The 27,650-nt window shown below is 42.6% G+C and overlaps 1 protein-coding gene across 2 annotated transcripts in view; it reads left to right on the top strand.

Annotated features, from left to right (window-relative positions):
- GRIN2B (glutamate ionotropic receptor NMDA type subunit 2B) overlaps window positions 1-27,650 on the top strand; it is a 402,696-nt gene that overhangs the window by 355,991 nt on the left and 19,055 nt on the right. For both annotated transcript variants that reach the window (XM_014740731.3, XM_070269931.1), the window contains 2 exons: window positions 840-965; window positions 3,541-3,770. In XM_014740731.3, coding sequence (XP_014596217.2) covers window positions 840-965; window positions 3,541-3,770 — 356 coding nt within the window. The remainder of the gene's footprint in view (window positions 1-839; window positions 966-3,540; window positions 3,771-27,650) is intronic.

Here is a 27,650-nt window from a genome sequence, read left to right as displayed (position 1 = left end):
ATTAAAGAAATTAAAGCAAGTGTGTGTAGAACATTCTTGCTCTTTTGCCTGGTCTTGTCCCATCTACCCTGTCACCTGGTGATAGGGAATAGTTTGTAGTTGTTTTGTTAATTACAGCTGAAGCATGTTCCCTTGTCACCTGCTAAATTCCCACTGCTGTAGATGCTGATATTCAATGTGGACAGATTTTTTTTTTAATGTTGACTTCTATTCTCATACCCTAATGACATCTAATAAAATACGCCATATCAAAGTGGGTTGAAAAAAGTAAATCTAAGCTGGGAAGTTTAAGAGAAGTGAGGCTAGGGGGCAAGGGAGTTATTCATTGTATGTAATTATTACTGAACCAAAACCAAGCCTAAAAAAGTAACTAAGTCTGTTGAGAATGAATTTTCCCACAAGGCTCAGAAGCATTGGTGAAAGTTTGTATAGGTCTCTACTGTGTGGTGTGGCCATATAGATGAGAACATATACCAAGAGCCAGTCTAATATGATTCATTTACTCCATATCTAGTACTTCCTCCAGTTGCACCCTTTACCAGAAGACCCAGATAGTGGTCCAGTAATGGCAGAATATGTATAATCTCAAAAAGTTCACAAGCAAGAAGCTGTTTCTTCTCAAGTGTTTGAAAGAAAATAATCTTTGACATGCCCATCGGGGGAATAGAGATGCTCTTACTCTTCCTCCACCCAGGTCCTCGCTCTCTGAAGGGACGCACACACTTGTGGTTTGTTTACCCCCAAATTACGTGTTGTGTGAGCAAATGAACATGTGAGTTAATCAGAATCTCTTTGTTCTCTGTTTTAACCCTGAGCCCTCATTTCTTTTCCTTTCCCAGAGCCATTCAGTGCTGACGTATGGGTTATGATGTTTGTGATGCTGCTCATTGTCTCAGCCGTGGCTGTCTTTGTCTTTGAGTACTTCAGCCCTGTGGGTTATAACAGGTGCCTTGCTGATGGCAGAGGTAAGGCCAGCTGCAATTGTTGCATTTCTGCATTTTTCTCATTCTCAATTCCAAATCTTTATAACCCTCATTTGCTGTCTGCCTCCTCCCTAACTTATCCATTTCTGAAAATGAACCCTCAGCCTTCTATGTCATCAGCTTGGTGACTCACTAGAAATACCCCAATTAAGATGTTACTTTGAATCTGTATGTCCCTTCTCTGGCACAAGCCTGACCCCAAGCCTAGTTCCACCCCTCGGTAAATGACAGGATAGCTGGCCGTAGATATGTGTAGCATAAACATGTCAGACGAAACTATTTTGATAACTTTAGTCTGTGAGCAGTCTGTCTAAACAGATAGACTAACAAGGCAAATTATACCCATCTATTAAGAATAAGGAAAAATAGGCTGCACCAGGGTATATGCAGGGTAGTTGTGGCTAGAAGGGTTCTCCACAGTCAGAGGATCACCACTTAGCTACAAGATCTCCAAAGCATGTGTCCCTGCTCAAATCCCTCTGCTAAGGAGTATGGGAGTTGGGTGTTTGAAATAAAGTCGCCAAGAGAGACCAGTTCTCACCCACAGATACTATTGGGGGCAGTCCACTTTCCTGACTAGGTAGGTCCAGAGGTGTAAGGACTGCTCATGTGTTTGAGGCATTTGTGAGACTTCACAAAGAGTTTACTAGATTTCTGAAGGGGGCCATGAGATCCTTGTAAATAGCTCCTCAGAAACTTCCTGAGAACCCTGGGATTAGGAAATATCTCACCTCTGGATCTTCTCCCATCCAGAATGTGAGCTTTATCCTCTAAGAGGAAAGATTCTTAACCCCAGCTACACATGAAAATTATCAGTGGGAGACTTAAAAGATAGAGGTACATGGACCTCATTTTCTAATATTCTGATTCACAAAGTCCAGGGTGGAGCTTGGACCATTGTGTGTTTCAAAATAGTGGTTCTCTACCTTGGTTGCATATTAGAATAACCACCATCCCCCACACCAATTTAATAAGAGTCTCCGGGGATGGGGTGCCAGGCAGCAGTATTTCGTGAAAGCTCCCCCAGTGCTTCTGTTGAAATCGCAGTCCAAGCTGTGAACCACCACTGCACTGAAACTACCTTCAGCTACTGACCTACCTTCTGATTTGGTTTGTAAGTTCTGAGGTGGAAGTTTGAATGTCTCCACAATATGGTATAGTCAGGGGGCTTTCCACTTGTGCCAGAGGGTCTTCCAGAAGCCATGACCTGCCCACCATCCTGACAGGCATTAGTAACAAGTGAAACATGTGAGAAGCACACAAGTACATAAGTATGTTGACAATGTCAAGAACTAAAGTTAGTGTGTGCCCTCCCCTCGCCTTGAAGAAAATCAAGGAGAAAAATCCAGACACAAAATTCAGAGGCAGGGCTTATATTTACTCACTTTACCAAAGGATTATTGTCTTCACAAAGGAATTCAACATGGGGCCACTTTAAATATCAAGTCTCCTTGGGGCATTTTTACAATGTACAAAACTTTGATTTATAAACAACTTTTTGGTTACACATCTGTTCCATGAAATAAGGTTCACATACACAGATGTGTGTGCACAGTTAGATATTAGGCTTGACATGTGTAGTCAATGATGATTTAGTTGGCTGAGCAGATGCCATCAGGATCACAGATAGCATCATAAGACCTGTGCTAATGTGTTGTAAACTGTGTGGCAGATGTTCATTTCTGCAGTGGAGGGGCTACATGCAGACCAGACATTGGGCAAGATTTCACCATTACCAATCAGAGAAAGCAGTGAAGTCACTATAAATTCATGAGCAGAAGCCATAGCACTATCTGTATAAAGGTTGAGGGGGGGAAGGTCAAAGATAGCCAGCCTTTCTGCCCTCAGATATGCATGGCAAAGCCAGGGGCTCTATGACTTCCTCTCTGGGCTTCCTGATATTCTTTTACACAGAAGCTACTACTCTAGGAAACCAGTTGGGAGGTGTTGACTTTGGAGTGAGGTCAAGGTTGTCTTTGAAACACTTAGTGCTAAGTGCTAGAAGCTAAAGAAAAAATCAGGGTAAAGTGCACTCAGAGCCATCCAGCATCAGTGTGAATAAAACTGGAAGAGGTCTATGTGATTTTGGAAGAAGACCCCACACAGTTCTTCTGATCATTTTCAAGTTAAATGCTTTCTTGGTAGGGACAAATATAAATTTTAGGAACAACAGTAATAAGGACACAAGTGTGACTAGGGTGGGATAGTTGCCTTTGTTATTCAGTTTTGATGTGATCTTGAGGGTCTTCTATACATGGGGCAGGAAGCTGGCTCCTCCAGTGCTCTGGCTGAGTCATGGCCATTAGTTGGAGCAAGATCCCGCACACATCCCAGGCCTCTGGTTTTTCTCCTAGAGAACCCTCCTCTGCCTTCCTGAGAGTCCCAGGAGAAGAGAGACACAAGCTCTCAAATTAAAAAGCTGTCTATGAAAGGGCTGGGTCTTAGCTGGAGCGTTTCCTGCTCTAAGCAGGAACTTACCAGCTTGGTGTACTTATAGGTTTAAATAGAACCAGTGACTCTATCTTAACTTTCTGTCTTTGTCTTTTCATCATGCCAGAGCCAGGTGGCCCATCTTTCACCATCGGCAAAGCTATTTGGTTACTCTGGGGTCTGGTGTTTAACAACTCCGTACCTGTGCAGAACCCAAAGGGAACCACCTCCAAGATCATGGTGTCCGTGTGGGCCTTCTTTGCTGTCATCTTCCTGGCCAGCTACACTGCCAATTTAGCTGCCTTCATGATCCAAGAGGAATATGTGGACCAGGTTTCTGGCCTGAGTGACAAAAAGGTAAGAGAACCATTTGAAACCTCCATCTTTCCCTCACTATCATTCTGAGCCATACTCAAAAGTTCTCATGTACCTATTAATTTTCTAAATCTTTAGAATTGACAGTTCTTTCTTGTGTTTCCTTCAATTGGAACATGGGAGCAGAAATCAGTTTCCCTACTGAAATAATACTACTTCACGTTCGCCTTCTGATTTGTAAAAGGTTCTCACAGGTACGCCCTGGGCTGCAAATAAGGGGCTTGGTATTGTCAGTGGCTTTCTGAGTACAGGGTACCTCTTGTTGTATGCACTTGGGTGGCCTATCAACACAAGCCTGCCCATTTGGTGTGTTATTAGAGGGCCGCCCAGTGCACCCACGCTGAGGGCACTGGCCCATTATGGCCTTCATTTTCCTCCCAGTGGTGTTTGGCTATGGGCTCTCCCTTTGTTCCTCTGCACACTCATGTGTTCCCAGGGCTGAGGAGGAGGGTTGTTCCCATTGTGTCCTGAAAAGAAGTAACTCTATTTAACTCGATTGATTGCCCTGAGTGGTGCTGGTGAATGGGTTGCCCCCATACCAATTGTAGGCCTCCCTGCTGGCCCGTGCAGTTAAGAGAGGAAGGAAAGTGTCTGCTGGTTTCCATCTTTTCTGGGTGAGGATGTGCAAAACCCATTCTAAATACATCTGACTCTCTAGGTCTGCCGGAAGCATCATGGTTTCTGTGGGAGCTCTGTCTCCTGAAACCATGATAACCAAGATGGTTCAAGACTGGTGATAGGAACTACCTTAATGGAGCGTCAAGTAAAGCTCATGGAAACCTTAGAATAATTCTGGAGACTTTCCCTTACAACAAATTTCCTACTCTATATTTCCTTAAGATTTAGAAGAGGTGACTTCCAACCCTTTCTCCTAGAATGAAGCTATGAGATATAGACTGATATATATTTAGACCAGATAGATCGGATAGTTACTGACTTATCTCATGGGTTAGGTTTCCCCAAGATAAAACTTTAAACACTTAGCAAGTGGTCTGAGAAGAGTGGGAAGGAGGAGATCCTTATGCATATATGATCATTCACTATGCTTACCTCTTCGTATTATCTCTTTCTCTGATTTGTCTTCCTTTTTACTTTATTTTTCTTCCTTATTTTTTAAAATATTCCCTTTCTTGTATTTCTTTTTCCCTTGTTTTTAAGCTTTTTTTTTTCACTTCTCTCTTCTAACTCATGCTTTATTATGCGTTTATTCATATAAATCTTTCTCTATCTCTGGTCTTTTGTCAGTATCCTTCTTTCATCATTATGATCCTTTCAGAAAATTTAACATCTCCCTTCATCCATTTTACAACCACTACTTTTTGTGCCTCTTTCTGTAACCTGGGCATTAGTGGGGCTGAGAACAACTACTTCCTCAGGACTCCATACTTGGATGTGGCATGGCTGAAGTGGACCATGCCCATCCTAAAACATGAATGTAGTGGAAGCGTGGATAGATCATGTCCCTACATGTGGATTTTTCAGAGGTATGGTAGACCATATCCTCACGTCAGGATATGGCAGAGGTGTGGTGGATCATGTCCCCACACAGAGTATGTCAGAACCATGTTGCCATGCAAAATAATGTGGTAGAGGTTTGATGGGCCATAGTCCTTCCTAGGGCTCTGGGCTGCTAAGTGGGGGAATCCACCATATTGCCCACCTTGTTTTCTTCAGATGTCTCTTGAGAATTGCTTAGGACACTGTCTTTATCGTTCTCATATCTTCATGGGTCACTTGGCAACAACTGAATAATTTTCTATTTGAACCAAGCATAATTGAGATAGAGGGAGATTGTTCTCCCTTCTCTGGTTTTGAAAGAGCATATCTCATTCTAGGCTGCTTAAACTGGAGAGGCTGTGTACCTGTCTGTCCTCTGCACCTTGTTGGTTATGTTCTGAAAAGCAGGAGCCCATCAATTCTTTGCTTAAAGAACTTTAGTAGCTCCATTGCTTATAAAATAAAGATGTGGTTTTATTCAGATGTGGCTTTCAAAGCTTTTACAAATGATTCCCAGTGTGCTCAAGCTCTTGTCTCATCAGCCAATGCTTACATTCTTGCATCCTACATTCTAGGCATCCTTGACTCCCTATCCTTCCCAACCATGCCTCTGTCTGTACCTCTACCTGGATGTTCTCCTCACCCATCAAACTCCTTCTGAAACTTTAAGACCCAGATTGGAGATCACTTCATTTGTGGAGCTTTCCTTGGCTCATCTTATTCCTTCCTCTATCATGGCAATCATTCATACCTTTATCATAACACTTGTCTTCCACATTGTACTGTATAGTAATCTGTAGACCTATACCTGATTGTATCTCCTCTATCTGACCATGAGCTCCACAAGGTCAGTGATCATAACTGGTTATCATTAAAAAAAAAAAAAGTTCTGTAGGGAAAGAGGGTATATTTACTTAAGAGCTTCTTAGGCAGAGCAGTGGACTAAGGCCTTACAGGCAACGATAGCAACAAAAGAGCAAGAACCTTTTAACAGCTGTTTAATTTGAAAATGCTTGAAATGGTTATCTGATGTATTTTAGAACTTTGCAAATGACAAAACAGTAAAGTGTAGGCATCCTACCAGAGAATGTCAACATAATTTACATAATTACAGAAAACATTTAAGTAACTAATAACATCTAACTGCATATCAGTGTCAGGAACAGTAATCTAAATCAGAGTTTTCTGAAAGTGCACTTAAAATGTCAAAATTCTTATGACTTTTACTTCAAAACACCTAAAGAAAACAAAGTCTTGAGACTGACTTTGCATGAGAGGAAGTGTATTCCATGAATTTAGAAAAAGAAAAAGAGTAAGGTCAAAACAATAACATTAAGAATAGAAATTAGTTGATTTTGAAGATTCTTTTTTCAATATATTAAATTTTCATCAAGGAAAGTAACATTTAAAATGGAGAGGTGTTCCTAAACTTGTTCTGACTATCACAATGACATATCTTCTGTTTAACTCAGATCAAATGATAAATATCTTGGAATGATGATGGGAAGATAGTTGTAGACATTAAATGTGTATATTTTTAAGAAATTATCTTCAATTTTATGGGAGAAAAGTGTTCCCAGATCTCACTTATGTTAAGGTATAAAACCAGAATATTCAGAGTTAAGTTTCCATGAAAATCTATTTTAGGGCTCTTTTTTACTGGATGGCTTCCATTTTGCAGGAGCACATTACGTCAGTGAATTCAGAATTATTCCACTACAGGCTATAACTAAATATGGATGCAAGCTCTAACATTTAGCAGTCCTACTGTACATTCCATCAGCTTCCCCAGTGGGAGGAGGATGTAAGGAAGCTGGTGACATCTTTCTTCTCTTAACAAAGAGCCCACAATGCTAATTCTTATATTTCTCACCTATCCAGATGGATTTCTCATTTTGTAGTCTGCCAACTACAGTATGGAAGGGAAAGAGCTTGGCCAGGTGAAGGAGGGGACATATTTGCTAGGCAGTGGGTACACTGGGTATGTTACATATATATGTATAATCTTCATATAGGTATGATCACTCCCATTTTACAAATAAGGACACTGAGACTCTGGGAAGTTTAGTGACTTCTTTAAAGTCACACATAATCAAGTGACAGCCAAGGTTTGAGTCCTTGTGTGTTTGGTTCTAAAGTCACTTTGCCAGGATGTCTCCCTTGTAGCTAATCCCAGACAAAGTTATAACACAGCTAAGGATTGGCATTGACAGCCCTACCCCCACTTTCTTATTTAATTCCCTACCCTCTGGTTTAACGACCTTCGGTATCAGTTCCGCTTAACCCAACCCTTCTCAGGGCACAGTACACTACCACTGCCAAGACTACTATTACTAATTCTATTACTGCTATTGATAATAATGGTAACAATTATCATTATTAGTAATATAAATTCAGCAATAATATCTCTGCTAACATTGCTTCGGCTCTTACAAGCCAGGCATAATTCCAAGTACATTACGTAGATTATCTTATATAATGGTGCTATTAATATCTTCGTCTGTAGATGAGGAAACTGAAGCTTGGAGAGGTTAAGTAATTTGCTCTTCCCATGTTCCTGGCTGCTGACAGCCCCTAAAGATTGTGCCACCCTGTTCAGATCTTGATGCTTTTTCCAGTTAATCCCCTTTCTTCCTACCCTCCCATCTACCTTGTCAAAGCTTAACAAGTTAGATCCATTTCCCCTACTAGAAAGGAGCTAGCTGATTAACTGGTCCATAATAATTAGATAGTATTTTAACCTTTGCAGTTTACTTAGTAAGTCTTTCAGAGGTGTTGTCTTAAACGGAGAATAATGGTGATTTCCAGTCCTTGGACAGGCTGATGGCCCTTAAATTGACTTTAGCCTGGGCCTAGCATAACCCTGAGCTTTAAGCCACTGTTGGAGGGTGGGAGAGGGGTGGCAGCAGGATAAAGAAGGGTCAGTTATGGAGTCAGAGGTGAAGGAAGCCTGCAGGGAGACAGGCTGCAAAGATCACTGAAGGCTGCTGTCTGGCCTTCGGGCTCCCGAGAGTATCTGGCTATGTCCTGCTTCACACATTCCTACCACCAATGTGACATACACCCACATTATATTTTGCGGTTCTTTTCCTCAAGGAGCTACAAGAACTTTATTAACTCTAAAATGCCAAAAAGGTGCTTATCTAGTTAATGAGGGCAGCCATCTTTGCCTGCAACATTGGAGGTACAACCAGGATGGCCCTCTAACAACTAAATGAGGACCCCATGGTTTTTCTGGATTAAGATTACTCTGAGTTTCTGAGAATTCCCACCGGGTCTGGAAGTCATCTCATATCCTTTTGGGATACAGACAGTATATGACTTTTAAACAAGTGAGCAAACAAGTAAGTAAATATGCATTCTGGAAGAAAACTAGCCTGGTGAGAAGCACTTTTACTTCACAACTTCACTGAAATGTTTGGGTGTATTGGAGCATGTGTGAGGAAATGGAGCCATGCTTTCCACTGAACAAATGAGTCTGCCTTGCCCTATTAACTTTAAGCTGAAAGCCAGTGGGGGACGGCTGACGTCAAGCCTGATCTGTCATACCTTGGTCCTGGCCCAGTCCATCTTGGTCAGACCATGGAATACCGAACTAAAAATGGCTTACTAGGCAGAGCAAGAGGCATGACTGACTAGCCAGGGAGGTAGAAATGAGGGCCTGGGCTGGACCTCCAGGTGGCGGAGCAAATTGTAAGAGTATGGTTTATTGCTTGAGAGTCCTCTGGATCTGTCAAGCAAGTGGTCCTCTTGTAACATCTGGTCAAGAGCAGTTCTGGAGGAAGTGACAAGAGAAGAAAACTCCCCAAACCCTGGGAGTATATGGGGTACAGGATATGCATGGGTGGGGGAAGGGACACCGGCCCCTTTGTCTCTTAATTAGCAGAACCAATGTGACACTGTACATGGACTACTTCCCCAAATACTGGGCCTCCCTCATTACTGCCAGGGTGGCCTCCATCCAGATGGACCCCAGAACAAAGCACTGGGGGCTTTGGCAACCCCAGGTCTGTTGGTCAGGGTCAACTCTCACCGCTTCTCTAGTTTTATTTGAGAATGGAATGACTTATGTCCTCTCACCAGTCCCCCTTGAACCTTTATTCCTGAGTCCATTCCTGATTTGACTGGATGCCTTGACTGAGACATCCAATGGGACTTAGCAGTGGTCACCCTCCCAGTCCCAGAATGCAGATGTTTGACTACTGGGCTCCCAGGGGGCCCCCAGAGTTTCCCTTGTCTCCTTCTTTTTATGTACCCATTCACAGCATCAGGCTTCACTCTACCCTCTTCTCCTTGAATGACCACCTGGCTCCTGATATTCTGTGACTTCCCCACACAGGATCCCTCATCTCCAACGTCTGCTATACTTTTGGGGCTTATAGTGGATTGAATGGTGTCCCCTCAAAAGATATATCCATGTCCTAACCCCTGGAACCTGTGAATGTTAACCTTATTTGCAGACGTAATTAAGTTAAGGATCTTAAAGATCATCCTGGATTATCAAGGTTGATGCGAAATCCAATGACAAGTGTCCTTATAAGAGAAAAACAGAGAAGGATTTGACACAGAAAAGGAGAAGGCCATGAGAAGGCAGAAGCAGAGACTGGAGTGTCACAGCCACGAGAAAAGCCTGGAACCACCAGAACCTGGAAGAAACAAGAAATGGATTCTCCCCTAGAGCTTCTGGAGGGAGCACAGCCATGCTGACACCGTGATTTTGGACTTTTGGCCTCTTGAACTGTGTGAGAATAAATCTGTGTTGGTTTAAGACACCAAGTTCATGGCTGTTTGCTATGGCAGCCACAGAAACCTAATATAGGACCTTTGTGACTCCTCTCATAACCTGACCTCCAAGTTCATTGTACCCTCTAGAGTCCAGCGCTTCTAGTCATCTCAGTCTTCTCTGTCAGCCACCCAGCCCCGACTTTCTAAAGTGGCCATTTCTTACAGCAGGATCCAGTTCGGCTCCTCTTTTCACTAATCTTTGCTTAGAAGAACTGATCTATGTCATGCTGAAGATGTGTAGAGACATGTTTTATACCCAGAGGGAGTCTTCTCCATCTGCTTAATTTTAGGGAGACAATAGAAAACCTAAGCGTCATTGTGTGTTCCCTTTTGCTCTGTCCTTGAACCTGATTACCATTAGTTTCTCACAATTATGTAGTGTGTTATTTGTGTGCACACTTCCCATACACCTTCTACTAGAATTCTTGATTCTAGTAGAACCAAGTAACAGCATTGTCAAAGGAGATTGAGGACATGATTTTCGTAGTGTATCATTTTCACAACTTTTTTCTAGAGAAAATGTTATTAATGCACCCCTCTCACTGTTCTGGATTGTGCTTCATTGTTCTAGTAACAGAACTGAAAGGCCCTTTATTTGATCATCAGGCTCAGGTGACATTTTTCTCATTAAAGGCAAACAGGTATCCTCTCTCTTCATGTCATGAACATACATTTCTTGTTACATTCCTTGTTACACAGGAATGCACACTTATATATGTGTATATCTGTATACATATATGTAAACACATACACACACACACACGCACATATATATACATCCTCCAAACCTACATCAAGATAACAAGATAACTGGGTAATTAGGAGCTCGGCACTTACAAAGCTGCATAAGGAACACAACTTTCCAGTGTGCATAGAACATAAGTTTTACAAAGTGGATCTGAGGAAGGTTGTCCTTCTCACCTGGAAAAAGAAGAAAGCTATGTCTCATTCTGCTGATATTAGTGAAACCATCTTTTTGTGAAATGAAATTAAGGAAGGAAGGAAAAGGGGAGGGAGGGAAGAAAGGGAGGAGAGAAAGAGAAAAAAGAAGGAAACAAAGAAAGGAAAGAAAAAATAAAAAGAGCATCAGAACCTAATCTTGGGCTAGATCTGCTCTGTATCCCTCTTCTTAGAAAGGTATCCCTATGCAAGATATTAGAGGGATAGAAGCTTTCCTGGAGCCGTAAAAATTTTTAAATGCAACTACACAAACTAGCATGAGTATGAATTCACAATTTCTCCTCCTGAATTCAATTGAACTGGGCCCCAAATGAAAGCCAGCAATGGGCAACAAACAATTTTGGTTAACATATACATATACAAAACATATACATAGCATGGCATGCTGTACTTAAGCTTCGGGTGCTCTGGGAGTGGGAGATGCTAGTGAGCACTTTCTTGAATGGGTCTGATCATTGAAGTTTTCTGTGTGGCTTCCATATGGGGCCTTTCCCAGTCAGGCCATCTCCCACAGGTTGGGAAGAACAAGTGACTCTGGGGACTCCCATGGAAGTTCAGATCCACTTACAGCCAAGTCTCTAGTTCTAAGAGAAGAGAGCTATTCCATTTAGTTGACTGTTGAAGGCAGTTTCTTTGTTCTGAAGTTTATTTACATCAAAGAAAAATTAGAGTGTTCCTCAACATCCTTTTCTCTATCATTAAAAACAAAAATTAGAAATAAGTGTTTTACTACAAGGGGGCTAAGCTTTTATATGCTCACTAAATCTTGGTTTGGGTTGAGGATTTATTAAGAATTAGTGTTTCACTTCTGGGCAACTAAGTTCGAGTCCTTTGAGACAAATTAATGCAGCTATGAAAATTTATATGTGGCCAAAGGCATCAGGCCTAAAATGAATCAGGTTTTAAAGATGTCAGAATTGTTTTCACAGTGAAAGTTGTGGTCTGGGCTGGCTCTGGGCTTTTGTGGATATTGCAGCTTTTTTGCCTTTCCGATGCCCACCCCTCCCCGTAATGATGGCATGAGTGGACAAGGGTCTCAGTGGGCTGTGTGCCGCCTGTTATGTTTTGGGAACCTTTCTACATATCTGGGCATGTGCTAGGGCTAGTGGGGGCCTGAGAGTGCCTGAGAGCTTTAGTTCACAATTCGATGTGGAGTTTTCATTTCCAGCCTGGGTCACGAGAGCCATTGAAAGATCCCTCAAGCTCTGTGAGTGCTATACTGTAGTCTCAGACATTTCCTCTGGTGTTTTAAGCCAGTTCTGTTTGGGGCCTTTGATTCGGAGTGTCAAAGTCCTTGGCTCCAAGCCAATATGATCCTGAGAGCTGCCCAAGTGGAGAGGAGAAAAGAAGCAGGCAAGCAAGCTCCCTCAAGGTGCAGGCAGCTCGCACTTTCAGGAGGAAGAGCCAGGAGGTGGAAGGCCAGGGCCTCAGGCCCTCACTTTACAAATGATATGGTTAGTCTGTATGGGTAGTTCTTTCTGTTGTGGGGACACAGGAAGGAGTGGGTGCCTGGGAAGGGGTCGGGTAGAGCGGGGTGTTGATATCAAAGTCACTTGGAGAACTCCTTCAAACTAAACAGGACTGTGTCCACCCAGCTGGAAATGAAAGTTCCAGTGGACGAAGCTCCCACCTTGCAGGACCTGTCAGGAGGCAGCCAGAAAACCAAAAGTCTAAAAGCGTAGTGAGAACTCTTCTGGTGCTTTGGGGGAAGTTATTGGAGGGCTGTGGCATCCCCCCTGCTCTCCCACTCCCCTCAAATCTACTGAAGGGGGTTTGAGGGGATCATTTGGAGAGCTTGCTATTCACCCCTGCAGTTAGACTGGCTGGCATTTGATCCATTCCTGAGAAGAACAAGCGTGACAGGTCTTGGCTAGAGTCATCAGCCTGGCTGGTGGGCCACAATCCCGTCAGTGGCAGGGAAGGCCTGTGTTCCTCAAACCAGATTATGCCTCATGGGAAGGAGTCAGTCTGGGATGGGAGCAGAGGGAAGTGTTCCTAAAGGTACCCTGCCTGAAGGACTTCCTACTCAGGATGAGGCAACAGAAACAGAAATACACTGGAGGGGTGTCATCCAATGGAGAAGCTGAAGGAACTGATATAAGCAAGCAGCTGCACTGAGGGAGTTGCAGACCAAGATTCTCACTGAGAGACTCTCTGGGGAACCCGGGAACTTGCCTGACAATGAGAGGAGTCTGCTTTGAGCACCAACCATGCCTAGAGAGCATCAGTGCCGGGTCACCACAGTGTCACTCAAGTGAGTGCTATCCTGCCTCTCAGGCCTCCTCCATTCCCTGCCCCCACCACAGAGAGTGGGAGGAGAACAGCTAGAATACAGGATCTATAACAGCTGGCTTAACTTCGGTTTTTATTTCTTGGCTAGGTAAGAGCCACTGGGATTCATGGGGCCAAATCTTCCTGTTTCTCTCTACCCTTATTATTGAACATTTATTGAACCATTTAATAAATGTATACTATGCCCCAGGCCCATTGTTAGAATCTTCATGTCTGTTGCTACTTTTAATACTCATGCCCACCCGTTGAGATTGATATTACTGTCATTTTACAGACGAGGCAAGTCATGTAAGGGTTAGGCAAATTCACCGAAGTCACACGACTAGGAAGTGAGGGTGTCAGGATTTGATCCAGGGAGAACTGACTTCAAAGCCCACAACTGTCCTGTTAGAATGCTCTAGCACAGCCCTGTGTTGTCTTTGTGTGGACACAGGAAAAAGGTTCACGCTTTTAGAGGTACTGGCCTGAAGCAGCAGCAGCCAGTCAAGCCTCCTGTCTTGGGGACCCTCTCTGGCCTGGCTTCTCAAGGGGGTGATGCTGGACCCCCATAGACCCATAGAGAGTGGGTAGACCACTCTCTGCCCAGCTGTGAGTACACAGGAACCTGGGAGAGACTTTTGTTCACTTCAGTCTAAGAGTCTCCAGCAAGGCCTCTGTTGTCTTTATTTCCGGTACTCACTGTCCCTTACACATTTAAGACCCACTTATTTAATGAGGGTTGACTGCATGAATGAATCAAAGAGACATGGAATGTTATTGGGTGCCATGTTTTCTCTCTTCTTGGAAGCAACCAATATACTCAATTCAGCTAGAAAGGAAAAGATCCCACTCTCAGGAACCTTCCCTTTAGGAGAGAAGAAAAGGAAGACAGAAAGGAAAGAATTGGAGAGGAGGGAAATGTACCCTACTCCATCCCTCCATCCTCATCTCAGGAGGGAAATAAAGCAGGAACGATATTCACTGTTTCTTAAGTACTTGTGGTAAGCAGACCGTGAGTAGCTTAAGTCTGTAAACCACCTTGATATTAAATTTGCTAAATGCTTAATTCCTTAAAACTTTCTCACATGTCTCCCAGTTTATCACTAGCACCACAGCACATTTGGAGTTAAGTATATGCCAGTTCAGTTTCTTTCAAGAACTGATTGCCAACAGGCTCTGAGACGGCTGGGACTTAGCCTTTTTTGGACAGAGTACAAAAGAGATGTTGAGCTGGGTGTCATCCTGTTGCTCAAGAAAGAATACTGTGATGTCTAATGATGTCTCCTAGTGGCATCAAATACAAATTGAACAAGATGGCTAACAGCGTTGCATTATGAAGGATGCTGCAGCCACAGGCCTCCCGGGCAGAGGACCTGTGTGGATTGAGCCTTTTCTTGCTCCCAGAAAAAAACAATGCACCTGAACACACAAGGTTATCCACTCACATGCTTTTACACGACACATCCACCCATCGCTGCAAACACACGCACACGCCACAGAGGGTGCAGATGTAGCTTTGACTTGGAGCACTGAGCAATTTTCTACTTTTTCCTTTTCTCCTTATAAAAGCATGTCAAATTAATTGCGGCCAATTACGTACAAATCCCTTTTTCTCTGCCAATCAGGGCTGCCTGAATGGGCAAGCGCTCTCACCTGCTTCATTATGCAAATTGTATTCAAGCGCTGAAGAACAATGCGGGCTTCAGCAGAGCAGTGATTCCAGGTTGCTAATGAGAAAAGGCTGCTGCCAGAGGAGTTGCTTTACCCCTCTGATGCTGTTGTGAGAAAGCTGAGAAGCCTTTAAGTGGAGATGGAGGCAAGATCAAAGTCCATGCCAGCTCCCAGGGCACCTGTTACCCTGGTGCTTCTGGGGCCCTGGGTAACATGGAAGGAAGGTTACCACCAGGTCTGACAAGATTTGGGTACAATTTGGAGTCCAAACAGTGTAGGCAGAATAGCTGGAGTCTTTAAATACTACTGTGGTCTGACAACCAAAGTACGTTTCACAGGACGCAGTGGGCATCCATAAGTATGGGGTCAGGTGTGGCCATAAATGTTTCAATATCGGAATACCTGCAGTCAAGGGCAAGCACAATCCACCACACAAAGTGCACAAAAATGATCAACACAGGTACACACATAGAAAGGAAGAAATCAATGAACACTAAGATCTCACATCACGAGATTAATTTATTTGGAAAAGGCCTGTTGGCATTCAGCATTCATTCATTCGGGAACTACTCTATGCAGAAAAAGTTATTTTATCCCCCAGTAATCACAGTTGTAAGGACTGACTTCTCTGTTGACTGCCTCACCTTGTTACCTTACCCCAGCATTTATAATCTCCTCCTGAATTGGAATTACAATCTTGCCTCTCAACCCCAAATTGTGGAAAAGAGGCTTTAACAAAATTATGTAATTGTCATCCTGGTCCTCTCTGCTGAGGATGATATGAGCCAGACACAGCACACAGCAGTGTGGGGCATTTCTGCTTGGCACCTGTGGTCTCGATGACATGGAGTGGGGCTGGGAGGAGTTTGGTGTCAGGAAGCTGGGCAATGTTCCAGCTCCTCCTGAATAGTCTTCATAATGTGACTATAGTTTTCTGTTTGGAGTGTCATGAAATCGCACATCATCCAGTACACCCATGTTCCAGGATGAGTCCTCGAGGTTTCAGATGACCCAAACAAGCAGCCACTCCACCCCCACCCCTTCCCTTGGTGGTACCAGCACTCCATGTGAGCTAGTGGATACACACAGAAAGAACAACATGACATTCTGGCAGCATCTGAAGGATGTGTGGCTCAGTGAAGAAGACAGAATCACTGAAAGAAAATGGTTCCCAAGGCAGTCCACAGGCTGGGCCGATGGGCTGTGTGACCGCTGCTTTTTTAGATTGCTTTCATGTACTTACACTTCCAGTTTAAACATTTATATGAAAAACGAAAAAAATTTAAGCTGCTTCTTAAAACGCAAGTATCTTGGGAATGTTGAGTAATGGTTTAATCACAAATCAGTGAGACTTTTTGTTTTAGGTTGTCTCCCTCTTACCACCTAGGTGTGATCCCTTTGGACTGAAAAAACAGGGCTTTTGATTTTGTGGACATGGATCATGTAGGAAAACAGGGACTGTCAGGTTTGGATGCCCCTGAGAACCAGGGCCCCAGAGATGAGGTATGTGTATAGAAAGTGAAGTGCAAGGGCTGGCCCTGAACCCAAGCAAGGAAAATTCCTTCTTTCCTCCAGTCCTTCATCACCCATCTCCTGCCCCTCCACATCCCCAGGTACCCCAGCCCTCCTCCTATAACAGCCAGAAGCCACCTCTGTCATCCTCCACTAGACTCACTGATAAAATGCCCATTTCCTTCACTGCATTGTAAGCTCCTTGAGGCAACAGACATACTTTCAATAACTCTTGTCTATTCAGCTCCTGGGGCAGTGCCTGGTACATCACACAAGTGTGTTAAATGAATGAATGTTCCCAGAACATAGACTAATAATATTAACACTAAAGTTCTGCTCTCTTATGGATTAAATTGCCTTTAATGAGCTAACCATTTACAGTATTGTTACTCTGGGGAAATATATTTCTGTTTCTGAACAGCTGATTTATAAATGAACTATTGAGGACAACCTGTTCGTAGGTTGGAACCTGCCTATTAAAAATTACACTTCCAAAGCCTAAAATAAATTAACCTTTGTGTTATGTGTTCTTTTGCAATGTTAGCAACGGTGGCCCTCATCCATGGTAATCACTATATAAAACCACAATAGTTACAGTCTCAGACAGTGGACCAGTTGTTAGTGACCCTGGGTGGCATTCCCTGGGCTAGACGCTTTACATTCTTTGTCTCATTTACTTCTCCTCCAAAACCTTTTAGGCAGATGCTACCTCTGCTTTACAGAAGAGAAGATGAAAACCCAGCCATTGGAAGTATGTGATATGGCTGGGCTCCTAAGCCTCTCTGGTGCCTCTGTCTCCTAATTATAAAATGGGGATAAAAATGTTACCTACATTATAGCTGTTGTGCTGATTAAAGACTTATAATGCCTATAAAGTGCTTAGAACAGTGCCGCATACATACTAATCCCTCAATAAATGTTAGGGCTTGGATCCTACAGCAGACCCAGGGTTTGTGCCTACATCCGTCTCATAAAGCCCATGCTGTTTCCAGCAGATGATTAACACGTGCCTTGAAAGCCATAGACAAACTGCTGCTAACCCACTATAGAGCCCACCATGTGCTCCTCCCTCCACACTCCCTCCACACTCCCTGCACTTGCCTATTTCAGTGAGATTCCAGCAGGAGGGTACTGGTGAAGTGACAAGCATTAAGTCAGGGCTGGAAAGGTGTGCAGGGGAGAATGGAGGAGTCACTGTGCAGTGCTTCGACTCCCTGAAAATAGCTCTGCATCCAAGGATGCCTAGAAGGGTATCTGCCATGGGCAAGAGGAGCCCTGTACCTCTTTGCAGCCATCCTTGTGGGTCTTTTGAGAGAAAGCACTTAGCATGCCCCTAGATACAGAGGAAGAGCCCAGTAAACATTTCTAAACCTAAATCTGTCACCCATTGCTGTGATAGGAAACAGTTACTTCGAATATGATTTCATTTGGACCCTACCCCAAACAGTTTCTTACAGGAGTCGACAGATTACAAAACTGGGCTTTTCTTAAAGCCTTTCTGCTTGCATGGTCTGTGTTGCCAAAGAATTGTCTGTCCTTTCAGTCTTCCAGAAAAAGTAAACCTAACTGCTCCTACCTCAAGCTCTCTCGGAGACTTAGAAAAGAGCTGTAGCTTCACTGCAAATTATTGGTGAAACCAGAGAATTTATAGCATTCGTAAGTCTATCATTAATACCCATTTTGACTAGTTTATTTAGCAATAGAAATTGTGTTCTTACTGTCATAAATGGTTGCTACTCTATCATAAATTGTCCACTAATGAAGGAAATACTGTTGCTCCCTAATGACCCCTTGCCGTTTTGAAAATTCCCAGAATGTCAAGTTAGATGTGGGTTTGGGGGAGCCTGAGATCCCATGGTTTCAGTCTCAGAAGCTCCTCTTCTCAGTTGCCAACCCAGTGAGCTCTCTTCCCATCCTCCATGCCATTTAGGGTTTCTACTGGCCAATTCATACTTAACACACGTTATATTGATGGACTTTATCCTGTGTATCTGTACAATGCAACTATAATGTAATGGTGTTCTCTAAATAATCAGTTTCGTTGCTTTCCAGTCTCACACCTGCTCTTCATTTATTCATTCAGCAGATAGACCCTAAATGTCTGCCATAAACTGCTTACTGGAACAGGGTATAGAAAGATCAGAAAGCTCTGCACAAGCATTTTATCTCTAACCTTTTTGTCACTGCTGAGCTCAGAGTCCAACCACACAGTTTATCTCAGGAGTCCTAGTAACTACCACGCTGTCCATGGCTAAGGCCTAGAGGCCCTGGAATTAGAAGGACTAATAGTTGTACTTCTTCATCTCGAAGAGTTTCTCCAGAATCCCCCCTACCCTGTGTAAGCCCCTTGCTCAACCTGGATTCTGCCTTCCAGCAGAATCTTGCCCCTCTCCACAGTTCTTTGGATTAACTAAGACCTCTGTTATATCATCTGCCTGGCCTCTTACTTAAATTTTTATATTCTCTGCACTTACCATAATACCTAGTACATAAGAGCAGTTAATTCAACAAGTAATTTTTGGATGGTTACTAATTACCCTGTGAGTAGGGCTGCCAGATTTAGCAAATAAAAATCCAGGACACCCACTTAAATTTTAAACAGCAAATGTGATTTTAATACAAGTATGTCCTGAAATTTCATGGAAACACTACCCCTGAGGTGTTAGAGAAGTCTTGAAACAGTCCCAGTCTCATAGTCCAGGGAGAGAGGCAGACACTTAAACAGTTCTTAAAACATAAGATGTCGAGTACAGTGACAGAGGAATTTCCCTGGGTGTTCCTTTCAAGGTTAAGTAAACCCAGTCTTTTAACCTTTCCCCATAAGACGTACTCCCTCATCTTTAATAGTTTTCTGAAACTTCTCGAATTTCAGTTGTGAGTTTTGTGAGTTATAGAAGCAAGCACACAGTGATCATAAAGCCCTCCCACTGGTGCATCACGAGGCCTGATCATGTCCTTCCCATCTGCCACATTGTTCTTTAGCTTCCTATTATAGGCTACGTATTTAAATAGCAGCTCTGTGTTGTCAACTCACGCAGCTTGTGGTCCACTAGGGCTCCAAAATCTTTTTTGACCATGCTTTTGACAAAGCCAGTTCCTGTCCCTTCTTAGTCTAGGGCAGGGTGGTTTTACATCTTGTGAGAGTTACTTTGTGTGCTTCCTAATTGAATTTCATCCTTTTAGTATCTTCTTTCATCATGCTAGACTTATTGTTTTGATGTTTAATTCTATTTCCCAAATGGCCGGCCACCCAATCCAATTTAATGTCATAAGCAGATTTAAAGAGCAAGTTTTCCATCCCATCATCTAAGTTATTAAGGAAAATGAGACCTTTCCTTGTGTGTTTAGTAAGTTACCCCACACTCCCAACTCAAGCTGATCATGTCTACCCTTTCACCAGGTGTCCCACCCTAGTCATAGGGGCCTTTTATTTGATAACGAGAAACTCCTTTCTTTACATCTTCCTTTGGCATTTGCTAGAGACTCTTTCCCATTTTGTTAATTGGCTCCTGATTTGGAATTTATAGAATAATTTTGAAGTAGGCTAGTTTCTCTGTCCCCGTTCACAAAGGGAACATTACACGTATACTTGGAACCATTAAAAAGACCCAATGCCATGTTATCTTGAAAGAATCTTCACAGAGCTTAATAAGGAAAGTTTTGAATAACTTCCTACCAGGTAGCTGAGAAAATATCCTTGAATATTTCCCTCTGATTATGTCCACCCAGACAAGAATTATTTTCCAAAATCTCTGTTGCAGTTCATAGGCGAGCTGTCCTGACAGTAATCCTCTCTCTTCATCTCATTTGCTTTTCTAGAAAATGTCTCTTCTCTAAGCCTGGGATGAAACACACCTGGGGTTTTATTTAAGTGGAAAAATAAATTTTAAAATGTTTATCTGATGCAAACTTGAAGTTTTCCCTCTGAAAATTCACATCAGACAAAGCTAGTGGGGCTAACTTCGAAGAGGAAGGCACTTCCAGGTGGTATATTGTTAGACAAGAGTTTCCAGAGAACAGTGACATTGTGGCCCTAAAAGACAGTCTAAATTCAGGACATCCTGTGGGACAGGCCACCAGATAAGCATCCAATCTAAAATCTGGAAGAGGCTTTAAAAGGTTTATGCCTGCCTGTCTGTTTTTCTCTTTTTTCACATTAATAGAAATTATGTTATATGATGTGGCATACTAGTATTTAACATATTTACGATGTTTATCTGTCTCTCCCTAATAGACTGTAACATCCATGAGGGCAAGAATTTTTGTCCTTGCTTACTGATGTACCCACAGTAACTATAGTAGAGTCTGGCAAATAAAGATGCTCAAATATTTGTTGAAAAATGAATTAATGAATCATTTAGTCGAATGAATGAACAAACAAATGAGAAGACAGTTATTTAATTCATATAGTGTTCATAGTATAAGCCAGTACTTTTCTTTCTTTATTGACCATTTGAATTTGAGAAACAGCAGGAGATAGTTTCATAACCAATCATTGAGGGGGAGGAAGAGAGGATAATATAGATAGAAAATATTTGACATTTATAGTCTCAGATAGAATTTGCACAACTTGTGGTTTCTACTGTCAAATCATCTAAATTAAGCAAGTATTTAAGAATAAATGGGGTCTCCAACTGTGCTACTATTGTGGCTTGTGAGATCTTAAGTTATAAGTGATTTCAGAACTTATTTGGCACGATATTTGATTTCTTTAGAGCCCCTGATGCTCCTCATCTCATCTAGGGGAAGAGTATAGTCGGCCCCTCCCTTGTCCATGCGCTAAGCCTGCATTCTTCTCTGAAGATGGGACTTCAGCTTCTCCGTCAGCCCGGTGCTCACTGAGCACTCTCTGCTTTCCTGTCATTCATTTGACATGAGGTAGCCAACCCTGAAATAACTATGACAGTGCTACTGTCCACTTTTAGAGGGGAAAAGAAATAAGTGATAACAAAACAAGCTTATATAAAGGAATTATTAAAAGTAAAAACAGTTTCTAAGATTTTCCAGGAATAAGTACATATTAAACATAATCTCCTAAACCATCTGTGATCTTTTGTGCCTAAATTCCTATGTAGCGCCCACATCCCAGTATCAGGACGCGTAGCAGGTGCTCATTGAATATGTCTGAATGAAGGGTAACCCGAAAGAGGAATGTGAATTAGTGGAGTTTAAAATAACTTTCAACAAAAGGGTTGAAAGTAAAAGGGCATTTGGGCTTAAGCCTAAGTCAACTGGAAAAATTAAATTCCACTCCTCTGTTGATATGGTTATTGCTGTTTTACTTTTTTAGCAGTCACCTTATAATGATTATGTTAGCATTGTAATTGGAGGCCCAGTAAGGACAAGGTAAGCATACCGGGCTCTCATTATCCCTAAAGCATTAGGGCCTGTAAGCTTCTGCCGTCCTTGCCATTGACTCCAGCACAGTGCTGGTGCCGAGTGGGCACTCAGTGCCTGTGTGGTGACCAGATGAAGGAGGGAATGGAGGGGACAGGAACAGAGAATGGCCCTTTGGTCTTGAGGTAATGAGCTGCCCAGGCCTCTGCTTCCTGCTCTGAACAGTGAGGAAGTTGCTCAGTCGGCATTTCTTGAACTCTGTTTCACCGCCCACGAGTGTTCTGGGAGGCATAGTGAGTCTTCTTTAAAAAAAAAAAAAAAATCCATGGCAAAATATGTTGGGAAAATGCTGTGTCAAGTTTAAATAGATTTCTTTACCAAAGGACTTGTCAGAGCCCTCCCCTGTGAGGGTCTGTTGTGAACCCCAGGAGGGGACACAATATGCACAGTGGGATCACGAAGGCTCCCTCCCAGTGCTGGCATTCTGTTAACTGGAGTGTCCCCCATAGAGCTGACTTTATTGACCAAAGCAAGAAGGTCTGCTGTGCTGTAAATGGGTCACAATGTGACCGTGTGTGCACATGCTGGCATTTCCATTTCTTGGTTTGAAATTGACTGATCTGATCGATTGCCAGGAAAGCAGAAGTGTGCCTGTCCCTCTGACATGCCTCTCCCTGGATCCTCACTCACCCCAGAGCCTGCCTGGCGCAGACCTTTAGCAATCCTACCCTCACCCCAGCTTCATGACTCTGAAGACAGTAACACTGTGTAGGAACCTCAGATTGCCGTGCTAACAACCGGACTGCCCTGCATTCATTGGGATAGCTTGCATATGGAAGTCTTGGTAGTAGCCTTTAGTAATCTCCCCGAAATTGTGTATGAGCTGCTGGGGCTTCTAGTGATGCTTTGGAATCCCAGTTTCCATAGTGAATCCATCTATCCCCTTTACTTAAAATCTTCTTTAAAGGTCATTTCTCCTTGCTAGCACCCACAATTTTTATAAAATCTGCAGAGACCCCTGCATGCTCACAGGCCAGTCTATGAGGCAGAGTGAAGTGGATGGCAATAGCACCTCTTTGTAAGAGTCTCGCCTGAGGGGAGGTTGAGGGAGCACAGCCACAGCCACCTGTCACACAGAGGATGACTTAAGGACAAAACTCGAATACCTTAGTCCCTACGCCTCCATTTCACTTCATCTCCTTTTTATCATAATCATCTCCAACTCTGTCACATTTTTAGTGCCAAAGAAATATTCATATGCATTGTCAAGTCTAAATTTGACAAGCTCTTGTGGGATCTCGGATCTGATATATTTTTTGAAGGAAAAATGGAGAAGGTGCCAGAAAAGATGTCCTCAGTTGGCATGAGGACAAATTCACTCCTTATTCACCAGGGATGCCATAATAGCACTATATCCGAGAAATATTCATGTTCAACGATGAGTTGCATGATAATGCATTGACCAGTAAAGACGGCACTTTGAATGATTTTTTTAATATAATAAATGTATCTACATTTATGCTATTCAGTTCGTTCATTCATTCATATTGAGAACCTACTAAGTTCCAGGTAATGTTCTAGGCACTAGAAATACAGCAGTGATGAAGAAAGACAAAAATTTTGTCCTTTATATCACTTGCATCCTAAAGGGGGGAGGAGAATATAAGTTAAAAAGACAATTATACACAATGTTAGAAGGTGTTAACTGCTACAGAAAAAAATAAAGCAGAGAAGGGAGATAGTGAGTGTTGGCAGAGGAGTTGCAATTTTAAGTTGGCTAGTCAGGGATGGCCTCAGTGAGAAGACCATCAAGTCTGACCTGACGATAATAAGGGAGCAATGGATATCTGGGGCTTTCCGAGCAGAAAGAAGAGCATGCTAAGGCAGGAGCTTGCCTGGTATGTTCTAGAAACTGCCAGGAGGCCAGTGTGGCTTCTGAGGAGTGGGTGAGGGAGAGGTGGTAGGCATGAAGTCAACTCTGCTACTGCCTCACTTTCGTTCTTCTGAATACATAGACACACTGGACCTCTGTCAAGCCTTCCATTTTGATAGCTTTTTCATATATTCCTCCCATTATATTCCCCATGAAAATAGTCCAGACTCTTAATGATTTCCCAGTGGTTGTCTCTGCTCCAGCCTCTCTGTTCTTCAAGCCATACTGCCTTAGCTGAATAGTGATACCTAAGTGCTGTGGTATGCACACCACATCCTTCCTCAGCCTGACCATTCAGTGTGCTCTGTGGTATATCTTCTATCTATGCACCAACTCGGTGATCCACATTCACACATACGAACATTCTTTCCAACTGCAGTTAAGACTCTGCTGGGGTCCCTCTGCATCTTTGCTCATGCCATTCCTCTTGCCCCACATCCCCTCCCCACACCTCTGCCTGTAGAAATCTTGGTCAGTCTGCAGGTGTCACCTCTATCTCTACTTCCTCTCTGTAGCCTCCCCATCCCCATCCTCTCATAGTAATGTCCACTCCGTCTAAACTTCCAGAGTCTTCATATTCCTTGTGTCCCATTTGGAACTTGGCATACTCATTTAATCATTGGATTTTTCTCTTCTACATGTGTTTGCTGAGCATCCGTTTTATGTATATTGAACTCTGTGATATGTTTTACAGTTAAGTGTGAGGACCCTGGGTTTGAATCTCTGCTCTGCTAGTTTCTAGCTGTATGGCTTTATTCAAATTACTTACCTCTCTGTGCATCAGTTTCCTTATCTGTTAAATGGGGATGATAATACCTACCCGATAGGGTTGATGGGAAGATTAATGAGTTACTGTATGTAAATTGTGTGGAATATTAACATAGGAGTGTTAGCTGCTGCTGTCATTATAATATCATTATTATTTCCACCTGACCTGTAATGTAGGACTTGGATCTGTTGCCTCGTTTCATTTCAGATATTTATTTCAGAGCTCAGTGACTTATGCATGGATTATACCCATTAAATGTGTGGTGGTGATGATATTTTATGGCCAGCCACAAGTCTGCCAAACAGCTAAGACTTCAGGGTACAAGTATGACATGGTAATGTTAATATAGGAACAAACCCATTTGCTTGGCTCTACTAGCTCTGGGACCAAACCTCAGCTAGCAAACATGAACTCTAATACCATTATCTGATTTTATGAAATATCTTAGGAAATATTTATTAAGGCTCATATATCCAAATTTTGTAAAATACAAAAGAAATAACTGCCTTACCATGAGGAAAACTGATAATTAACTAAATTCTAGGAATCTGAAGAACTAGTGTTTTATTTTCCTCAAGCTTTTGTTTGGGGCCCAGCAGGAAGGTAACGACAGGAGAAGGAGTTCCGTTCCCTCCCTCCCCTCCTCCCCTCTAGAGCCTGTCATAGGAACCCCAGCTCCAGGCTGAGCTCAGAGAGGCCAGGGTCCCCTCCCTCAGCACAGCATCCCAAGCTGTGAACTCACGCTTACCAGGCTGCTCACATCCAAGTGCGAGTTTCTTCACATACAAACTTAAGTGTGTTTGCTACTGTGGACAGCCAGAGCACTAGTGTTAATAATAAGAGAAAAAAAGAGCAGAAACCATTAAGGTATTGAGTGCTTACACTATGCTAGCTCACTTTCTAGCAGTAGCAAAATGGCCTCAGGTTCTCCAGGGGCCCAGGAAGAGAACTGAGTTAATTTTGGCACTTTTATTATATACCTGTATCTTCTAATTACATTCTAAAATGTTATTGTTATTGCAATTCAGTCACCTACTCTGAATAAGTTTGGACCATACTCTCTCCAATGAATAATCTATAATGAAGTATAAAAACAATTATTTTTTCCTCCCACCTCCATAACAGATTATAACTTTCATGGAGGTAAAGAATCTGACTTTCTAATCTGTCACTATATCTGCAGCCAGTTTGTTACATGGGTAGGGTCCTCAGTGGCTGCCCTGAGCCCCATGTTTTGAAATGGAGGATTTTTAGTGAGATTCTACACCTTATTTCTCCTTTTAGAACATTGTTGAAATTCAGTTTCAAAACTGTGTGTTTATTAAGTCACTCAGTTAATAAGTGATAGAGCTTGGATTTGAACTTAGGTCTTTTGAGCCCAAAACCCATATGCACACTTACTGTTTTATCCTTAAATTGCCCTTTAAATGTAAGCATAGACTACCTCCTTTTTCCATCTGTCCCAAGTATGTATGGGCCATGCAACAGTGAAGAAGATCCTGCCTTCAGAAAGTCTGCTCTTTGTGCTATCATCTGTCCTTCCTACTTTGGGCAAACAAGGGATCATGTTGGGAGGAGGAGGCCGCTTCCTCCAGCCACCTCCTTCCGCATTCTTCAGAGGTTGCTCAGAGTCTGAAGACTAGCACACATACCTACTACATCCTAGTTAGGCTGCAGGATGTTATTATGGCAAGACTGAGTGGCAGACAGAATAAGAAGATAATAATAATTGCTGTACTTACTTTATATTTCCTGGGAAAATCAAAAGAGGGGAAGATATGCAAAAAGAGTTGCACTTTGTGGGGGAGAGGGGAGATATGACCCAGCCCTCACACTCCTGGCTATTTACCTTAAGGAAATGAAAACTTATGTTCACACAAAAACCTGTACATGAATGTTATGGCTGCTCTATTCATGATTACCCCAAATTGAAAGTAACCTAAATGTCCTTCCATGGGTAAATGGATAAACAAACTGATATTCCATTCAGTGGACTTCCACTCAGCAATAAAAAGGAATGGCCTGCAGATACGTGCAGCAGCATGGATGAACCTCAGAGGCGTTGTGATCGGAAAAAAGCCCGTCTCAAAAGGTTATGTACTGTGTGATTCCATTTATATGACATTCTGGAAAAGAAAAGTTTATGGGGACAGAGAATTGATCAGTGATGCCAGAGGTTAAAGGTCGGGGGAGGATGACTATAAAGGAGCAGCACAAGGAAGTTTTTGGAGGTGATGCAGTTGTTCTGTGTCTTGATTGTGCTGGTGGTTACAAGATTCTATAGATGCTTAAAATTCGTAGAACTAATGGGGATTTAGTGTTTGATAGGTATGTGGTTTCATTTGGGGAAGATGAAAAGTCCTGGAGATGGACGCTGGTGATGGTTACACAACAATGTGAATGTACTCAGTGACACAGAACTGTACACTTAAAAATATTTGAAATGATAAATTTTATGTAATGCATATTTTACCACAAGTTAAATGAATGAATGAATAAATAAAGTAACAGAATTCATAGAACTGTACATAAAAATAGTAAAGGTCAATAATAAAAAAGTACTATGAACACAGATGGTACTATTGGTAATAATAATAATAACAGGAGGGTGCTGGGTAGGAAAAAAGTGGTCCTCTCAGAATTCTGCTGTTCTACCACCTTCTCATAATTAGTAGCACCAGCCAAAAGCCACCCTTGTATTCTACGCCTTCCCACCTTTTCTCTTGGGAGCCTCGGAGGGCCGAGTGGCATTTGGGCATTGATTCTTTTTGTGATTCAAATGTAAAAGTAGAGGTAATGGAATGAATATTTATGTGTAGGATTGTCAAGCTTCGAAGACAAAAGCCCCCAGATTCTGTATCTCATATGGACAGACCCTACAAATGATATAACAGTTTCAGTCTCTGCAAGGTCACAGGGCTGGTTTGTCCTAATCTGCATATGCTGAGGGCACTCAACTGAATGAGGAAAGCGATTTTTCAAGATAGCCAGCTACTCAAGATGGCATTTCCTCTGTGCCCTCTTCATCCTAGTAGAGCTGCTTCATTTGTGTGCTGTCATTCACAAGATCTCACTCTAATTAACCTCTTGGGCTTTGTCTAGTGATCAGCACAAAAGCCTGGATGCC

This window comes from Equus caballus, chromosome 6 (genome assembly GCF_041296265.1).
Source record: "Equus caballus isolate H_3958 breed thoroughbred chromosome 6, TB-T2T, whole genome shotgun sequence".
Lineage (NCBI taxonomy): Eukaryota > Metazoa > Chordata > Mammalia > Perissodactyla > Equidae > Equus > Equus caballus.
Note: the sequence above shows the minus strand (reverse complement) of the source record. Positions and strands in the feature narration are given on the sequence as shown.